General features: G+C 46.4%; 1 protein-coding gene across 1 annotated transcript; it reads left to right on the top strand.

Moving 5' to 3' along the window:
• Window positions 1-6963: 6963 nt before the first annotated feature.
• LOC140912738 (olfactory receptor 52M1-like) lies at window positions 6964-7962 on the top strand. Its single transcript, XM_073347758.1, has one exon. It carries the CDS (start codon window positions 6964-6966, stop codon window positions 7960-7962), a length of 999 nt encoding a protein of 332 aa, XP_073203859.1.
• The last annotated feature ends 11955 nt before the right edge of the window (window positions 7963-19917 follow it).

Here is a 19917-nt window from a genome sequence, read left to right on the forward strand (position 1 = left end):
GAAAGGTGTTAGTAGATGTACAATAGAGGGCCAAATTCTGCATCTGGGGTATGTGGTTTGCTTAGACCTTGTGGAGGCAAAACTCCCCTTGGAGTAAGAATTTGAGTAAACACCTCAGGAGCCGGAGGTGTGTTAATGCACAGACATTATCACTTCCTGCTCTTGCAATTCAGGGCTCTTGCTGTTAACTCGGGATGGGGGCGGTGGGGGGCTGTTACCTGACTTTTATTTCCTGGAAAACATGGAGGCGCGAGGGATCCTCACCAGAACAACAACGATTCCAATTTTGCAACATGGGCAAAACATCTTTTCTCCCCGTTTCATTCGAGAAGTCGGCTGAACTGTTATGCCTGAAACTTTCAAAAAAACAGTCAGTGAAACTTTCAAAAAACACTTCAGCCGGAAGCAGACATGCAGCATGGGAAATTTCAGTCCAAACAGTTAAAGTTTGGTAAACTTCTCAGCAACTGAAAATCAGGTTTTCTAATCAAAGTTGTCAGGCTGCCTTAGCTAACGGTGGTGCCACCAGCATCACCTACAATGACCCATCCGTTTGTGAATCCCATTCAGCTAGCTCTGTGCTCCAATAATGTCTGTGGCAAGGAGTTCCACAGGCCAAATACACATTATGTAAACAATTTTCTTTTGTCACTGTTACATGTCAAAATTTTCAAAAAATTTTTTAAAAAGTTTTTTTTAAACGTTCCCTTTATTTTTTTTGTCATTTATGTTTAACATAAAACTGCCCTGTATTTGCCTTTTTTTTTTCTTTTGGCTCTGCCGCTGCCTGATTGCATACTTCTGGTTCCGAATGAGATGTTTGGATATCTGGTGTTCATAACTCTATGGTTCTACTGTGGATGCTCTTTCTCATCGTCCTTGACTGCTAATGACCTGGAAAGTATTTTAACATCTCATGTGATACGAGTACCTTATACTGCTCCTTTCAATTTCCATAACTTCCAATTTGTATTGTTTTTTATCTTTTTTTCCCTTTTCCCCATTTATTATTTATTGCTTTTTCTCCCCTAATTTTTGCCTTCACTTTGCCACGAACCACGTTTTTAGCCAAAGTTGTCCACTTTCTTAAATGTGGAATCTTCTTAAAGAACTGGCAATGTTCATTCACATTTTTTCTAAATTATTCCTCCCAAACAGCTTTGCTGATAATTTCTTCAGCTTTGGGGAATAAACCCTTTTGAAGCACTAAGCCCAGGTCTACACCTGGCGGGGGAGTGGGGCGAATCGATCTAAGATACGCAACTTTACCTATGAGAATAGCGTAGCTGAAGTCGATAGCTTCAGATCGATTTACTGCGATATCTTCATGGCATAGAATCATAGAATCATAGAATATCAGGGTTGGAAGGGACCCCAGAAGGTCATCTAGTCCAACCCCCTGCTCAAAGCAGGACCAATTCCCAGTTAAATCATCCCAGCCAGGGCTTTGTCAAGCCTGACCTTAAAAACCTCTAAGGAAGGAGATTCTACCACCTCCCTAGGTAACGCATTCCAGTGTTTCACCACCCTCTTAGTGAAAAAGTTTTTCCTAATATCCAGTCTAAACCTCCCCCACTGCAACTTGAGACCATTACTCCTCGTTCTGTCATCTGCTACCATTGAGAACAGTCTAGAGCCATCCTCTTTGGAACCCCCTTTCAGGGAGTTGAAAGCAGCTATCAAATCCCCCCTCATTCTTCTCTTCTGCAGGCTAAACAATCCCAGCTCCCTCAGCCTCTCCTCATAAGTCATGTGTTCCAGTCCCCTAATCATTTTTGTTGCCCTTCGCTGGACTCTCTCCAATTTATCCACATCCTTCTTGAAGTGTGGGGCCCAAAACTGGACACAGTACTCCAGATGAGGCCTCACCAATGTCGAATAGAGGGGAACGATCACGTCCCTCGATCTGCTCGCTATGCCCCTACTTATACATCCCAAAATGCCATTGGCCTTCTTGGCAACAAGGGCACACTGCTGACTCATATCCAGCTTCTCGTCCACTGTCACCCCTAGGTCCTTTTCCGCAGAACTGCTGCCTAGCCATTCGGTGCCTAGTCTGTAGCGGTGCATTGGGTTCTTCCGTCCTAAGTGCAGGACCCTGCACTTATCCTTATTGAACCTCATCAGATTCCTTTTGGCCCAATCTTCCAATTGGTCTAGGTCCTTCTGTATCCTATCCTTCCCCTCCAGCGTATCTACCACTCCTACCAGTTTAGTATCATCCGCAAATTTGCTGAGAGTGCAATCCACACCATCCTCCAGATCATTTATGAAGATATTGAATAAAACCGGCCCCAGGACCGACCCTTGGGGCACTCCACTTGATACCGGCTGCCAACTAGACATGGAGCCATTGATCACTACCCGTTGAGCCCGACAATCTAGCCAGCTTTCTACCCACCTTAGAGTGCATTCATCCAGCCCATACTTCCTTAACTTGGTGACAAGAATACTGTGGGAGACCGTGTCAAAAGCTTTGCTAAAGTCAAGAAACAGTCAACTGCTCCCGTTCCTCTGTAGACTCCGCCTGCGCCTCTCGACGCGGTGGAGTACAAGAGTCAACTGGAGAGCGCTTGGGGATCAATTTATCGTGTCTAGACTAGACATAATAAATCGACCCCCGATAGATCAATCTCACAGTGTCGATCCCCGCCATAATGTAGACCTGCCCTAAGTATCTACAGATATTACTGGTTGGGAACTGTTCTCTGTTTGTCCATTTGAATATAATCACTTCCATTCTTTATTTTGTTCTCCTCCATCATATGCCCCCTTATTTGTCCCTTCTCTTAACTAAACCATCCCGGGCATTCCAATCTGTCTGCATATGGCATCCTCCCCAGTCTCGGCTATCCCCTTTACATCTGCTATATGCTTTATAGAGACTGGATGATGCCCAGGTCTTTTCTCGAAGATATGTTCCAGCTGGGATTCCTCCCCAGCACATGTTTGGCAAAGGTTTAGATTTTTCCCATTCTCACATTTTGAGCAACTGGGTGAATGGGGAACTCCCTATAGCACAGACTCTCTAGCCTGGGTTTCATTGTGTAAGCAGAGTCAGGATGAGCTCCACCCTGACATCTGGTGGTGAGGTGTGGCAAGCTGTGGAAAAAAGAGAAGGAGTACTAGTGGCACCTTAGAAACTAACCAATTTATTTGAGCATAAGCTTTTGTGAGCTACAGCTCACTTCATCAGTGCATTCAGTGGAAAATACAGTGGGGAGATTAATATACACACAGAACATGAAAAAATGGGTGTTATCATACACACTATAAGGAGAGTGATCACTTAAGATGAGCTATTACCAGCAGGAGAGTGGGGGGCAGGGGGGAAGAAAACCTTTTGTAGTGATAATCAAGGTGGGCCATTTCCAGCAGTTAACAGGAATGTCTGAGGAGCGGGGGTGGGTGGGAAATAAACATGGGGAAATAGTTATACTTTGTGTCATGAGCCATCCACTCCCAGTATCTATTCAAGCCTAAGTTAATTGTATCCAGTTTGCAAATTAATTCCAATTCAGCAGTCTCTCGTTGGAGTCTGTTTTTGAAGTCTTTTTGTTGTAATATTGCAACCTCTAGGTCTGTAATTGAGTGACCAGAGAGATTGAAGTGTTCTCCGACTGGTTTTTGAATGTTATAATTCTTGATTTCTGATTTGTGTCAATTTATTCTTTTACATAGAGACTGTCCAGTTTGACCAATGTACATGACAGAGGGGCATTGCTGGCAGATGATGGCGTATATCACATTGGTGGATGTGCAGGTGAACGAGCCTTTGATAGTGTGGCTGACGTGATTAGGCCCTATGATGGTGTCCCCTGAATAGATATGTGGGCACAGTTGGCAACGGGCTTTGTTGCAAGGATAGGTTCCTGGGTTAGTGGTTCTGTTGTGTGGTGTGTGGTTGCTGGTGAGTATTTGCTCCAGGTTGGGTGTCTGTCTGTAGGCGAGGACTGGCCTGTCTCCCAAGATTTGTGAGAGTGTTGGGTCGTCCTTCAGGATAGGTTGTAGATCCTTGATGATGCGTTGGAGAGGTTTTAGTTGGAGGCTGAAGGTGATGGCTAGTGACGTTCTGTTATTATCTTTGTTGGGCCTGTCCTGTAGTAGGTGACTTCTGGGTACTCTTCTGACTCTGTCAATTTGTTTTTCCACTTCAGCAGGTGGGTATTGTAGTTATAAGAATGCTTGATAGAGATCTTGTAGGTGTTTGTCTCTGTCTGAGGGGTTGGAGCAAATGCGGTTGTTATTGTAGAGCTTGGCTGTAGACGATGGATCGTGTGGTGTGGTCAGGGTGAAAGCTGGAGGCATGTAGGTAGGAATAGCGGTCAGTAGGTTTCCGGTATAGGGTGGTGTTTATGTGACCATCGCTTATTAGCACCATAGTATCCAGGAAGTGGATCTCTTGTGTGGACTGGTCCAGGTTGAGGTTGATGGTGGGATGGAAATTGTTGAAATCATGGTGGAATTCCTCAAGGGCTTCTTTTCCATGGGTCCAGATGATGAAGATGTCATCAATATAGCACAAGTAGAGTAGGGGCAAATACTCACCAGCAACCACACACCACTCAACAGAACCACTAACCCAGGAACCTGTCCTTGCAACAAACCTCGTTGTCAACTGTGTCCACATATCTATTCAGGGGACACCATCATAGGGCCTAATCGCATCAGCCACACTATCAGAGGCTCGTTCACCTGCACATCTACCAATGTGATATATGCCAGTATGTGCCAGTAATGCCCCTCTGCCATGTACATTGGCCAAACCGAACAGTTTTATTCTTATAAAATAATAAATGGACACAAATCAGATGTCAAGAATTATAACATTCATAAACCAGTCGGAGAACACTTCAATCTCTCTGGTCATTCGATTACAGACCTAAAGGTTGCAACATTACAACAAAAAACCTTCAAAAACAGACTCCAACCAGAATCTGCTGAATTTGAATTAATTTGCAAACTGGATACAATTAACTTAGGCTTGAATAAAGACTGGGAGTGGATGGCTCATGACACAAAGTAAAACTATTTCCCCATGTTTATTTCCCCCCCCACTGCTCCTCAGACATTCCTGTTAACTGCTGGAAATGGCCCACCTTGATTATCACTACAAAAGGTTTTCTTCTCTCTCCCCCCCTGTTTGGCTGGTAATAGCTTATCTTAAGTGATCACTCTCCTTACAGTGTGTATGATAACACCCATTTTTTCATGTTCTGTGTGTATATAAATCTCCTCACTGTATTTTCCACTGAATGCATCCGATGAAGTGAGCTGTAGCTCACGAAAGCTTATGCTCAAATAAATCGGTTAGTCTCTAAGGTGCCACTAGTACTCCTTTTCTTTTTGCGAATACAGACTAACACGGCTGCTACTCTGAAAGCTCTGGAAAAGAACTTCAGGGGCCAATCTCATTTGCATAGGCACACCCACCCCGCCTAGAGTGAGGCCATGGCTGCCCAAAGGGTCACTTTGGCTGCTGTGGGATCCCCAGTGTCTCTGTTATTGGGGCAGGAAGAATAAATTGTTATTATACTGATTATGGGAATCAAGGACAATGGAACTGCACCTTTTGTTATCATGGAGTGACTCACCATCAATTAAGTAGCACTCACTAGGCAAGGGACATGGGTTCCAAAACTGTGAATTGAGAGAGAGGTTGGAGGTAGGTATTAGTGCCTGGTGGTGTAGGCCCCTTTGTGAGGGCCTGAAACATCAATTGCACCTCTGTCTCTCTCCACTGTGGAACATCAGAGCTAATTTTGGGTCTATTAGGAGTCTAGCTACAGGTGCTGAGCTGAATTCACTTTGGCCTTATGGTGCCCCAGCACTAAGGCTCCCACTACTACAAGCTGAAATCACTAAAGAGCTAAAATTACTAAAAGCTGAAATCACTGAGCACTGTGTTAAGTAGTTGGGAGCCTGAAGATCTATTGCAGAGTGGAGCAGAGCAGATGATGGGAGCTGCTTGTGGGATGCTGAGCGGAGAAGTTCGTGGGATGGCGGGAGCTGCTTGCAGAGCAGAGTGGTTTGTGGGACGGCTGGTGGAGCGGAGCAGCTTGTGGGGCAGATCGGAGTGAAGCTGCAGGACAGTCAGCTTCAAATTATGTAAGGTGCCCCTTACCTCCCCCCCCCCACACACACACATTTTCACCCACACTAGGGAGTAACACTCTACAGATAAACTTTTTAACTCTGAGGCTGGACTTTTGCGTTGTTGGACTTTTTGGACTTTGGGTGATTTTTGGGTTGCTGGACTCAAGAGACGTTTGGGTTGTTGGACTCAAGAACCCGAGGGAAAGGACATGGCCCAATTTGCTGGGGTGGGTCTTTGCTCATGGTTTGGTTGATGAACTCTAGTTGTGGTGTTTTCCCAATGTAATGCTGATGTCATTTACCTCATGTTATTAAAGATTCTCTGCTACACCAAGACTCTGTGCTTGCGAGAGGGGAAGTATTGCCTCTTTGAGGCGCCCAGGGGTGTGCGTAAGATTTTCCCAGGTCACTGGGTGGGGGCTCGAGCCACTTTTGCATTTGCTTTGATGAGAGGGAACTCCTTTGTACTGAACCCGGCCCTTGCTGCTATCAACTCGGCCTGGCAGAAGGGTTGGTTACAATTGCATGAATGAACAATGATGGATAACCAGTATCCAAACTCATGTTTCCTGATGGAAGCTATTAAGTTTTCCCAGATCACAACATGTAGAATTACTGATGCATGGAGGACCATAAAACATGGAATTGGTATTAGTAGGGCCAGTGGTTCATAATTAATTTCTCTAAATAATGAAAGTGTCGTTTTTCATTGTGTGAAGGGCAACCAACCTGCTTCACCCATAAGAACAGCCCCCAGTAGTGCATGTAGTGTCTCATATTCACATTGTCTCTTCATCCAGGTATTTGTACTGCGACCATCATCCTAGAGTCTGGGCACATACAGGAAGTCGGGGAAACGTACGGTACATGCAGGTGACACCGTTCTGCCTCATTGTTGGACACCTTCTCCCTTACTCCATGTCAGATTCCAACAGAACCGACTTCATCAACCCCTCCACCTTCATCCTGCTGGGCATTCCTGGCCTGGAGGCAGCCCATGTCTGGATCTCCATCCCCTTCTCCACCATGTACGTCATAGCCATCTTCGGGAACCTTGCTATCCTGTTCATCGTGAAGAGGGAGCCCAGCCTCCATGGGCCCATGTACTATTTCCTCTGCATGCTGGCTGTCGCCGACCTGGTTCTGTCCACCTCCATCCTGCCCAAAATGCTGAGCATCTTCTGGTTCAATATCAGGGAGATCAATTTCAGTGCCTGCCTCACCCAGATGTACTTGATTCACTGCTTCATTGTGATGGAGTCTGGCATCCTCGTGGCCATGGCTTTTGATCGCTACGTGGCCATCTGTGATCCCCTGAGACATTCCACCACTCTGACAAACCCCGTTGTGACCAAGATTGGCCTGGTCGTGGTGCTGCGTGGCAGCATGCTTGTACTGCCCTATGTCTTGCTGGCGAGGCAGTGGCCATATTGCAGAACCAACATCATCCCCCACACACACTGCGAGCACATGGCCGTGGTGAAGCTGGCCTGCGCTGACATCCGTGTCAGTAGTTACTACGGCCTCTCTGTGGCAATCTTGGTGATCAGTATGGATGTGCTTTTTATCGCTGTGTCCTATATACAAATCCTCAGGGCCATCTTCAGTCTCCCCACAAAGGACGCCCGACTGAAGACTTTTGGGACTTGCATCTCCCATCTCTGTACCATCTTAGTCTTTTACATCTCAGCTCTCTTCTCCTCCCTAACGTACCGGTTTGGCCAGAATGTGGCCCTGCACTTCCACGTTCTCATTGCCAATGTCTACTTCCTGGTGCCCTCCATGCTAAACCCCATCATCTACGGGGTGAGGACCAAACAGATCAGGAACAGGCTGCTACGGCTCTTTACTCATAAAGGGATCTAAAATTTTCTCCTGGTGCTCTGGCTCTCACACTGAGCTCAATGAAGATCTGGAAGGTGACATGGTGCTGGGCCCTACACTTTCCTGACCTTACTGTGCGTTATCAACGTGACAAACTGGTAACTTGATCCCTGAAGCCCTGCCCTCTGCCCAACCTCTTCCCCTAAAGCCTGAACCTTGTTCCACATCTTCCCTTAAGGCCCCACCCACTTCTGTGACTATTCCCCCAAGGTACTACCCTTGTCATTCACTCCTCTCATCCCCTCTCCCCATCTCTTGCTGGATCATCTCCACCTCCCTCTCCCACCAGCTGGGCTTCCTCTACTCTGGGGTTAGGATGGGAGCTGCTGCAGCCTAACAAAGAGCCTGCAAGTGAGTGCAGCCAGGACACACAATTGGGGCCGACAGCTATATAAGGTAGTGAGTGACATCATCTTGTGTTCTTCTTTCATCACCCAAGAAGTCTCCTGGAAACACCCGAGGAACAAAGATTGAACTGGTGGAAGTGCTGGACCCAGGCTAAAGGGATGTTTAGCATGTGAATGGAACACCTGGGGCTTCCAAGTTGTAAAGCAAGGGTAGCTGGTCCCATAAGAATCTGCTGCCTACTTGTATCATCTCTTAGGGTGAGAATATGCTATTTATAACTAATCTGTTTAGCATTTTAAATTTAGTTTGTGTGTTTTGTTTATTTTCCAGGTAATCTGCTTTAATCTCTTTGCTATCCCTTATAATCATTTAAAATCTATCTTTTATAGTTAATGAATTTGTTTTACTTTATCTAAACCAGTGTGGGAGTGATAATTCAGGGGCAAAAGGCTGCTATATATTCCTCTCCATATTGAGAGTGGGGGAAAATTTTATGAGCTTGCAATGTACAGTTCCCTGTGCAAGGCAAGATCATATAATTTTGGGTTTATACTCCAGAGGGGGTTTGTGCCTGAGAAGCTGGAAGGTGCCCTAGGTTCAGCCTTCCCAGGCAGGAGCTGGTCAGAGAGCCTGTCTATGTGTGACAGCTCGGTGTGTCCCTACCCGTAAGTATGCTGGTGAAAGTGCAGGCTGAAGCCTGGGGGACTTTACAGCTAGCCACAGCAGTACAGTAAGAAGGAGCCCAGGCTGAGGGTTGGGATCAGGATTCTGAGGCAGGCAGGGGATATTGTGCATCATACAGCTTGTGGGCCCTAAAGCTCAGCTACAAACCCCTGAGGGAAGAGACCATCGTGTGGCTTATTTCTTTAGCTTTCAGCTCCCTTCATTTCCTCCTAGTTGGGGGCTTGAAGCAGGCAAGATCCCTTCAAAGGGGATGGGCTGGGAGCCCTTTGTCCTGAGCCAGGCTTCAGGAGCAAGGCAAGGAATCAATTTGGAAGCTAGGAGGACAAGAGCTGAGAGAGGTGGAAGGATAAGCCCCAGCTTTAGTTGGGAAGCTGGGATGCTGGGCAGAGGCGGGGGTGGCTGCGGTAGCTGATAATGAGGGAGTGGCCCAACTTGATGATCACTTTAGATAAGCTATTACCAGCAGGAGAGTGGGGTGGGAGGAGGTATTGTTTCATGGTCTCTGTGTATATAATGTCTTCTGCAGTTTCCACAGTATGTATCCGATGAAGTGATCTGTAGCTCACGAAAGCTGATGCTCAAATAAATTGGTTAGTCTCTAAGGTGCCACAAGTCCTCCTTTTCTTTTTGCGAATACAGACTAAGACGGCTGTTACTCTGAAAGCTGAGGGAGATAAGTGGCACAACTTCCATTCGTCCGCTATTTACACACCTACAGGGCACCATATCTGGAACTACAGGGCACCCATTGCCCAGGAAGTGAAGCTGAACAGTGAAGCTGAGTCTAACATACGCTCTGCATGACATTTTTGATCTCTATATCTGGAACCTCTTTAGCTAGGCTGTTAGGCAGCATTTGTGACAGGTTCCTCCCGGGGTTCCATCTGGAACTGGGGTACCACTCAGCCCCCTGACTCACCAGCCTGGGCTCCCTCTAACACTGTACTGCTGTGACAACCTACAAAGATTTCCACCCTGCACTTTCACCAGCATACATACAGGTAGGGACACACCCAGATGCAGTTACAAGGAGACTCTCTGACCAGCCCCTGCATGGGAAAGCTTCTCCCAGCTGCTCAGGTACACCCCCTCCTCTGGAGTAAAAACCCAAATTATACCTTATTGCGCTGCATGGGAAACCATATAGCGTAAACTCATGACATTTTTCACCTCCTTCAACATGGAGAGGAATATGGAACAGCGTTTTGGTCCTGAATTTTGATACGGCAAACTAAGTTTATTAACTACAAAATATAGATTTTAAAATATTTTAGTGATAGCAAACAGATCCAAACAGATTACCTAGCAAATAAGCAAAAACCGCAAACTAAGCTTAATATACTAAACTGATTGGATATGAATACCAATTTCTCACCCTAAGAGATGATACAAGCAGGCTGCAGATTCTTAAGAGTCCAGCTGCACTTGCTTTACAGCTTGGAAGCCCCAGGTGTTCCATTCACGGGCTAAACATCACTTTAGCCTGGATCCAGCACTTCCCCCAGTTCAGTCTTTGTTCCTTGGGTGTTTCCAGAAGTCTTCGTGGGTGGGGAGAGAAGAACACCACATGATGTCACTCCCTGCCTTATATAGCTTTTGCATATGGTGGGAACCCTTTGTTTCAAAGCTTCGTTCCCAGACTGGTCTGTGAAAAAACACTGACATCTGAAGATGCAGTCTAGAGACATGTGGTCACATCACATGTCTTTGCAGAGTCATAGAAGCCATTAATTCGAGGCTGCCGGGAAGGCTCCCCAGGTGGGGGATAAGCTTCTCCTAAGGCCTATTGTTGTTTCCTAATGGCCCATTGCCCTGAATAGGCCCTTCCCACCCAGCTATCTAGACTGAAAAACCCTGTCTAGTGGGTGTTACCCAGGTGTAGTTCCATTTCAAATACAGATACATAGCCAATAGTCATAACATCTCACACAAAAATGATACACGCACACAAATAGGATAATAATATTCAGCAAATCATAGCTTTTCCAATGGAATACCACGTGACTTACCTTGCATAAAATGCATTATAATTATGTCATAATCACGTCATAGTAATATCACTGTGGAGAATATGGGGTGCAGCGTCACAGCATTATCCTCGTGTCATGGACTGACTGAGCCATGTGCAGCGATCAAGTGATTGACCCAAAACCACACAATGAGTCAGTGGCAGAGCTGAGAACAGTGAATCCTGATCCCCCACCCCACCCCAGCACCATTGCTCTGGCCATGAACTTCCATTGCTCCTCTGGGTTTTATTAGACACACTGAGGCTATTTGTGTGTCGTGATCAATGGAGTTGCCGTCCTTCTTAAACAGGAGGAATTTATTAAAGAAACAGCTAAAAACTACAGCCACAAAACAGGTTTCCACACAGTTCAGTCTTCAGCCTTGTCTTGCTTGTTTACCAGGGACCACACGCTGCCTGGAACTGTACACAGTGCATAGAGGCTGTCATAAATATAAAGGGAAGGGTAAACACCTTTAAAATCCGTCCTGGCCAGAGGAAAAACCCTTTCACCTGTAAAGGGTTAAGAAGCTAGGATAACCTCGCTGGCACCTGACCAAAATGACCAATGAGGAGACAAGATACTTTCAAAGCTGGAGGGGGGGAGAAACAAAGGGTCTCTGTCTGTGTGAGACTTTTGCCGGGAACAGAGCAGGAATGGAGTCTTAAAACTTAGTAAGTAATCTAGCTAGGTATGTGTTAGATTCTGTTTGTTTAAATGGCTGAGAAAATAAGCTGTGCTGAATGGAATGGATATTCCTTTCTGTGTGTCTTTTTGTAACTTAAGGTTTTGCCTAGAGGGATTCTCTATGTTTTGAATCTAATTACCCTGTAAGGTATCTACCATCCTGATTTTACAGAGGTGATTCTTTTACACTGCTTTTTTTAGCATGCTAGCTTGAACCCCACTACCACAAGTCTGTCTACCTGTGCTGGGAGGTTTACTCCCAGCTGCAGTGTCAATATGCTCTTAGGTGCTACCATAATAGTAATAAGACTAGCCCAGACTAGACTGTGGTCTGTCAAGTCTTCCCTACTTCTCTGGAGGAAGTGGATCTAAATGGCTTTTAATTATATTTGCTTTGTCTCTCTCCTCCCTCCTCTCCTACTGCTCTTAGCCCTGGTCTACACTATGAGTTTAAGTTGAATTTAGCAGCGTTAGACCGATTTAACCCTGAACCCATCCACACAATGAAGCCATTTTTGTTGATTTAATGGGCTTTTAAAATTGATTTCTGTACTCCCCCCCCCCCCCCGACGAGGGGATTAGTGCTGAAATTGACATTGCCTGGTCGAATTTGGGTTAATTCGACATTGGGTCTATTCAACATTGGTGAGGCCTCATCTGGAGTAAGGTGTCCAGTTTTGGGCCCCACACTACAAGAAGGATGTGGAAAAATTGGAAAACGTCCAGCGGAGGGCAACACAAATGATTAGGGGACTGGAACACATGACTTATGAGGAGAGGCTGAGGGAACTGGGATTGTTTAGTCTGCAGAAGAGAAGAATGAGGGGGGATTTGATAACTGCTTTCAACTACCTGAAAGGGGGTTCCAAAGAGGATGGCTCTAGACTGTTCTCAGTGGTAGCTGATGACAGAACAAGGAGTAATGGTCTCAAGTTGCAGTGGGGGAGGTTTAAGTTGGATATTAGGAAAACCTTTTTCACTAGGAGGGTGGTGAAACACTGGAATGTGTTGCCTAGGGAGGTGGTGGAATCTCCTTCCTTAGAAGTTTTTAAGGTCAGGCTTGACAAAGCCCTGGCTGGGATGATTTAATTGGTGATTGGTCCTGCTTTGAGCGGGGGGTTGGACTGGATGACCTCCTGACGTCCCTTCGAACCCCGATATTCTATGATTCTACCTTTTCTTTAATTAAAATTCTTCTTTTAAGAACCAGATTGATTTTTCATTGTTCTTAAGATCCAAGGGTTTGGGTCTGCGTTCACCTGTACCAATTGGTGAGGATATTATTATCAAGCCTTCCCTAGGAAGGGGGGTGTAGGGCTTGGGGGATATTTTGTGGGAAGATGTCTCCAAGTGGGCTCTTTCCCTGTTCTTTGTTTAACCATTTGGTGGTGACAGCATAGGGTTCAAGGCCAAGGCAAAGTTTGTACCTTGGGGAAGTTTTTAACCTAAAGATGGTAAGAATAAGCTCAGGGCGTCTTTCATGCAGGTCCCCACATCTGTACCCTAGAGTTCAGCGTGGGGAAGTAACCTTGACAGGGGTCATCACCCATATCCTGGATAGAACATTCACAGGAAAGTCCATCAGGTGGGCATAAACTTCTTCTAAGGCTTATCGTGTTTCTTAATGGGCCATTATCTTGAATGGTGCATCCACAATGTGCTGGCTAGACTGGATGTAAACTACCTTGTGGATGGTTTCAGAGTAGCAGCCTGTTAGTCTGTGGGTGGATGTTACCCAGGGACAAACACATTTGAAATGCTGGTATAGAGGTAATCTTCATAACTTTAGGTACAAAAATGATACATGCACACAAATACACTAATCCTATTTAACAAATCGAAACTTTTCCATTGAAACCATACGTGACATACTTTACAGAAAACACGTCAGAATCATATCACTGTGGTACATACAGTAGTGCCTCACTTGACGTTGTCCCGGTTCATGCTGTGTCCTTGTTACATTGCTGATCTATTAGAGAACAGGCTCGTTTAAAATTGCGCAATTCTCCCTTACAACGTCCTTCGCCTGCTGGCTCTGTCCACTGCTTGCAGGGCTCTCTGGAGGAGCCCCTGCTCGTGGGGATGAGAAGGGAGAGGGCAGAAGCCCCCCTATCAGCTCCCCTAAATTCCATGCAAGGAATGAGGCTTAGCAGCTGCCCAGCACCAGTTCAGGGGGCCTTCCTCCCACTGCCCTGCTGCTCCTGCCCTCTGCCTTGGAGCTGCTCCCGGGAGCCTCCTGCTTGCTGCGTGGGAGGGGCGGGGAGAGGATGTCCCCTTGCGCCTGCCCCCCTGCTCCATACCCCCTCTCCACAAAGCAGAGAAGGGGGGATAGGGCTCAGGCACAGAAAGGAGGGAACTTGCTGGAAGCAGCTGCTTCCTGTCTGAACTTGTTGATCTGATTAAAAGGGCAGCGTACTGGAAGCGGGGTCAGCGTACTTAAAGGGGCAACCCACGTCTCTCTCCTTCACTCGTGCAGCCCCCCCGCCCCCTCCCCAGCACTTTGGAAAGTCAGCGCCTGTGCGGCCGTGCAGGTGCCATCAGGAGGAGGGAGTGGTGCTCTCCAGTGGGGTAGCGTGGGCTTCATCATCATGTTCGTTTTTTGCTGGGAAGTGTTTGCAGCCCCTGGCCTGCGTCTATTGTGTTTCCTCCCTCCTGCGTCCGCCCATGCTGCCTTGTAGAGCGTGAGACGACAGTAACAGCAACGTGCTAACCCCTGAGGGCTCAGCCGAGTGCTACTTCATCATTTAGCAGCAAGGAATTCCCTGGGAAATAGCCCACCCTCTGACTCCTCCACCTCAACCAGGCTTCACAGTCACTCATTGCTGTGCACAATATTAAACTCTTTGTTTAAAATTGTTTAAAGCTTATAATGTATATGTATATAATGACTTTTGTCTGGCAAAAAAAAAATCCTGGCACCTAACCGCCCCCCGCCCGCCAATTTACATTAATTCTTATGGGGCAATTGGATTCGCTTAACGTCGTTTTGCATAAAGTCACATTTTTCAGGATTATAACTACAACGTTAAGTGAGGAGTTACTTTATGAGGATGCCAGGGTGGTGCTTTGAGGTGCAGAATACCACAGCTCCCCTCTTGAGTTTACTGCAGGTGCGTTAGTCACTGACTAATGTGAAGGCAGCGTGACCGAGGCCCTGTTTAAGGTTTGAACATTCAACTCAAAAGAGTTGTAAGTATTGTAGTGTTTTCCCCATGTGTTCTTCAAAAGTTGTGTGTGGTTTTTCTGGGTTGCTAGAAAACCTGTCTTTGTATCTTTGCAGCATTGTTAACCACTGTGCTTTTGTAACTGGTAGTAACTCAATAGAGATATTCACCAACGCAATGCAGTGATGTGCCTCAGTTTCCCCTTCCACAAAAACAGACTCCAACGACAAACTGCTGAACTTGAATTAATATGCAAACTAGATACCAGTAACTTGGCTTTGAATAGAGACTGGATCATTACACATATTGAATCTATTTCCACATGTTAAGTATCCTCCCACCTTCTTGTCAACTGTCTAAATGGGCCATCTTGATTATCACTACAAAAGATTTTTTTCTCATGCTGATAATAGCTCATCTTAATTAATTAGCCTCTCACAGTTTCTATGACAACTTCCACCTTCTCTGTATGTATATATTGTCGTGGAAAAATTAACCATGCATTGTGTTTGGACCAGAACAAAGCCTGAGGCTTCTTTATTTAAGCAGGCACCTACAGGGAGAGTCAGCTGGAGCTGCTCTGACGTAAACAGAAATACAGGAGCTTATATTGCTGAAAACCACAATTTGCCAGACCCACTTTCTTTAACAGCATTTTCCTTATTTGGCATTTAGTGCAAGCTTCAACGGTAGCTTTGCCTTACTTGGAGTTTAGCAAAAACAAGCTTTTCCTGGTATGGACAGGTGTTTCTTTTGCAGTTAATGGTTTTTTTTAACTTTTAGCGGTTGTGGTTACATTTTTTAAGCTGTTCTGTTGCAATTGCCCCTTAATGGAATTTTCCTCACTCTCTTCTTATGCTTCATACAGACAGTGAGCTTGACCAAAGTTTTAGGCCTAGAAGTTTAGGCCTGCTAGATTTTTCCTTTACATTATCTATCTTCTTACTCTATGTTCCATTCTATGCATCCAATGAAGTGGGCTGTCGCCAATGAAAGCTTATGCTCTAATAAATTTATTAGTCTCTAAGGTGCCACAAGTACTCCTGTTCTTTTTAGATGTATTATGGTTTCCCTCCTGTGACAAGCTTTGAGCCTGTTTACAAGTGTTAGGTGAGAAGCCCTATCTCCATAGAAGCTTCTTGATAACTACTCCTAGCATGTCCAAAAGCTTTTCCCCAAAATCATGCATGTTACACATTTTCATAGGATTTACTGTCAGTACCAAGCTCTTTATTGTAAGATTTATCATTTGCTTCAAACTTTGCATCATGAGATTTAACAATAACACCAAATCTTTTATCACATGTAGGTGTTTTCAAGTATTTTTTATAATACCAAGCCTTCTGCTTGTACAGTTTGGTTTGTTCAATATCCATTGTGTCTTTCAACTCCTCCCTGAATCTTACCATGTGTTTATTTACTGGGTTTCCTTTCCTCTCAGTGCCCCTTTCAGCAGGGATTTCAGTTGAAAGTCATCTTTGGGGTCTTTGCATTCCAGGGTCTGGTGAGGTAAGGACGTAAAGGGACTTTGCATGTTGGCTAGACCTCTGTGGTGCTGTTTCCCAACTCCAGGGTTATGCTCATTCAAACAATCCACCTCTCCGCTCGGGCTTTCCTACGCTCCCCACTCCCAGCACTGGGACTTTCCCACCCCTTTCCCAGAGGGTTGTGATCTGTGCTCTCTGGGCTAAGAGGTGTGCCTTTCCCGGCAGCTCTTTCCGGGCAACTGCCTCCTTACCAGCCCAGGATATTTCTTCCTCCCCTCTGCCAGGTGGGTCATTAGCATTTTCACAGATAACCCGTTATTCAGTAGGATCTGCATCCTGTTTTAAAGAGACAGAGTTAGTTTTCACAAGCATGTAAGGAACAAAGTCCTGAAAAATGGAGAGCTGGATTTGGGTACCCTCCGTCATCCCTCTGTCTACAGTTCCCTCTCAAAGCCTGAGACACAGGTTGGGTGCCTGGGTGCACAGATGCTGAATCAGCCATTCTGTTCTGGGCGTCCCCCGCCCCTTGTGATCAGCGCGGGGACATTCCTGTCCTCCCCCAGTTTCCTCCTGAGCCCCGCTACACGCATACCCAATGCTCTCTATCCTCTGTTCAGCGGTGAAGGGCTCCGACCTAAAAGCCTGGAAAGTTTTCTCATCTGCAGGCACTACACCCCGCAGCTCTTTCTGAGGTGGTGTTGCCTCCCGTGGCAGTGTTAAAGGAACCCTCAGATCCCCCCTCCGTGGTTTATACGATTCCATCACCCTTCTCTGGGCTCCCCTCTGGAAGACATCTTCCTTTGCTCCTGAGCATAGGATTTTCCCCTTGCTAAACTGAATCTGGTCATTTTTCTCCCTGACACTTCTCCCACTCTGAGGAGATGTCAGCTTCAGGGCAGGAGCTGGTCTCAACCACCTGCACCTCTGGAAGCATGCAGCTTCTCCCTGCTGCAGAGGAATCAAGGAGATGCTCTCTCATTCCTTCAGCACTTCCTGGGACTTTATCCTTTCCCTCTGGGGTCCCAGCAGATTGTTCCTTCTTGGTGCAAGCTTACCCTTAACGCCCCGAGCTACACAGAAGAAATCATTGCCAAGTAGGATAGTATAACAAGGTGCTGGGCATGAACTTCTGAGCCAGCCCTCTGTCACTCCATCCCAAAGAGCTTCAGCTTTGGCAAACCTTACCAAGCAGTAACTGCAGTGGGGATTTGACCATTAGAAATATAGATAGCTGGGTTTGTGATAATCCAGAACAATACATAGTGAATTGCCTGGGTTGTGTGAAGGTAGCAGATCTCGCAAGACGTCCAGACCCACTTACGTGTAGTGTTGGGGAGAAGCTGGTGGTCGTGGTACATGTACTGCCCGTAACAGAGGGAAAGGTAGGAGAGAGGTCCTGGAGGCCAAATTTAGTCTGGAAGGCAGGAGATTAAGATCCAGGACCTCCATGGCAGCATTCTCTGAAATGCTTCCAGTTCCACCCGCAGGGCCAGGCAGAGAGACAGAGCTGCAGGATCTCAATGTGTGGATGAGACGAGGGAGGAGTGGTTTAAATTTATTAAGAACTGGGGGAAATTTTTGGAAAGGAGGAGCTGTTAAACTTAGAGATGATTATGTGATTGGTATTATGTCATGTTTTAATGAATATTGTCATGTATAGTATAAAGTGGACATGGGAGGTTAAATATATGAAATGTTCTTAATCATTATTAATATTAATCAATGCATATGATGCTGGTAAATGTTGTTAATATTGGACCCAGATGTGCTAGTGTGAACACTCTGGCTGTGGCAGAATTTTAGCCAGGGGGAACGTAATGGGACTTTTGGCCCCTCACGGAAATGTAGTGAGGATTTTTGTTTGGCCAGCTCCCAGTACTGAAAGGAAAAGGAAGGGTCAACGGAAAGCCAGGCCCCTGAAACTCACAGGATCCAGGGGCAATGGGGAGAGGTCAATGCTCCTGGTCAGCCTGATAGACGGGGCAGACAGGAAAATGAGTGAGTCAGGAGGCTGGGGAGGAGGGGTCGGGGGTCCCATCCTCCATGTGTGCTGGGGCTGCCTGGTCCACAGTGGGGCCGAGATAAGGAGAGACCAGAGGCCCGGGCTGAGCTGGGAGCAGAGCTGTGTTGGCCAGAGCCAGAGGTGTCAGAGAAGCATCTCGGGGAGCAGTCAGTTCTGGAAGCAGAGCCAGAGCAATGTGCGGCCCCAGCTCTGCGCAGACAGCTGGCACAGGAAACCCTGAGCGAACCGCCCAATGACCACAAGATACACCAAGGTACGAAGGTACCAGGCCAGGTTTATTGTCGATGAAGCACAGTACTAGTATCCCTCAGATTCTCCCAGACCACGAGTACAGGTTTTCCCATCACAATGGGCCAGCTCAGTGAACAGCGGGGCTTTCCATTCCTCCCTAGGCAGTATCCACCCTGGTCTTGCCAGATTCTGTGAGCAGGGCCTGCCTCTTGCTCACAGCTTGTCTTGGCTTTATATCAGTAAAGCTTTCACTACTTCATTCCCCCACTTTTTTGTCTTTTTGTCAGGAGGATGTTTGTCCATCATCCAGGAAAACCATAATGCACGGACTGAAGATGGCTCCATGGCTAAACACTGCTTTCGTCTCAGAAATTACAGGTACCCATCTCTTTCGGTTCGGCAAACCAAGTGCAACGTACTCATGAGGGGACAGAGAGTAGGTCTGAATCTATTTCTGCTCTGCACAGCCACTAAATATCCCAGGGCCCTTGCCACAGGTGCTGAATTTCCTCTAGTACCATTAGCCAAAATGCCCTTCTTTGCTGTGCCCCTCAGTGATGGCTCCAGCCCTAAGGTGGCTTCATTTCCGTCACACAGTGGATCCTTCAGGACGAAAGCTGTTAGTCGAGGTCCAGTACAAGGCCAGAATCGGAGGCCGTGGGCCGTAGTTTGCTCAGGTCCCAGTGAAGCGCTGTGGCACCACGCTGTTGTGTTTTGAGTGTAGACAAGCCCTCAAGCAGATCTTCCAAAAAAACATCCAATCTGGAGTAAGAACTGAGTAAAACCTCAGGAGCCAGCTGTGTGTTAATGCACAGAGACCGCCACCTCCTCCCTTTGCAATTCAGGGCTTGGGCTGTTAAAGGGGGGGGGAGGGAGTGGGGCTCTTATGAGAATTTATCTGCTGAAAAGCATGGAGGTGCCAGGGCTCCTCACTTGTATAAATACAACAATTTTTCAGTGTGGGCAAGACTCCTTCTCCCAGAGCTTCATTCCCAAAGTTGACTGAACTGTTATGCCATGAAACTTTCAAAATACAATTCAGCCGAAAGTAGACACCCAACATGGGAAATTTCAGGTTAATGGTTGGTAAACTTATACGCAACTGAAAATGAAGTCTTGTCATTGAAGGTGTCAGACAGACTCAACTCTGGGTGATGCCACCAGCACCACCAACTGTGGCCAATTCATTTGTGAATCCCATTCAGCTAAGCTCTTTGCTCCAATAATGTCTGTGGCATGGAGTTCCACAGGCCAAATATGGATTATGTGACCAGTTTTCTTTGATCAGTTTTATATGTTTA

Source organism: Lepidochelys kempii, chromosome 1, assembly GCF_965140265.1.
Source record: "Lepidochelys kempii isolate rLepKem1 chromosome 1, rLepKem1.hap2, whole genome shotgun sequence".
NCBI classification, from domain to species: Eukaryota; Metazoa; Chordata; order Testudines; family Cheloniidae; genus Lepidochelys; species Lepidochelys kempii.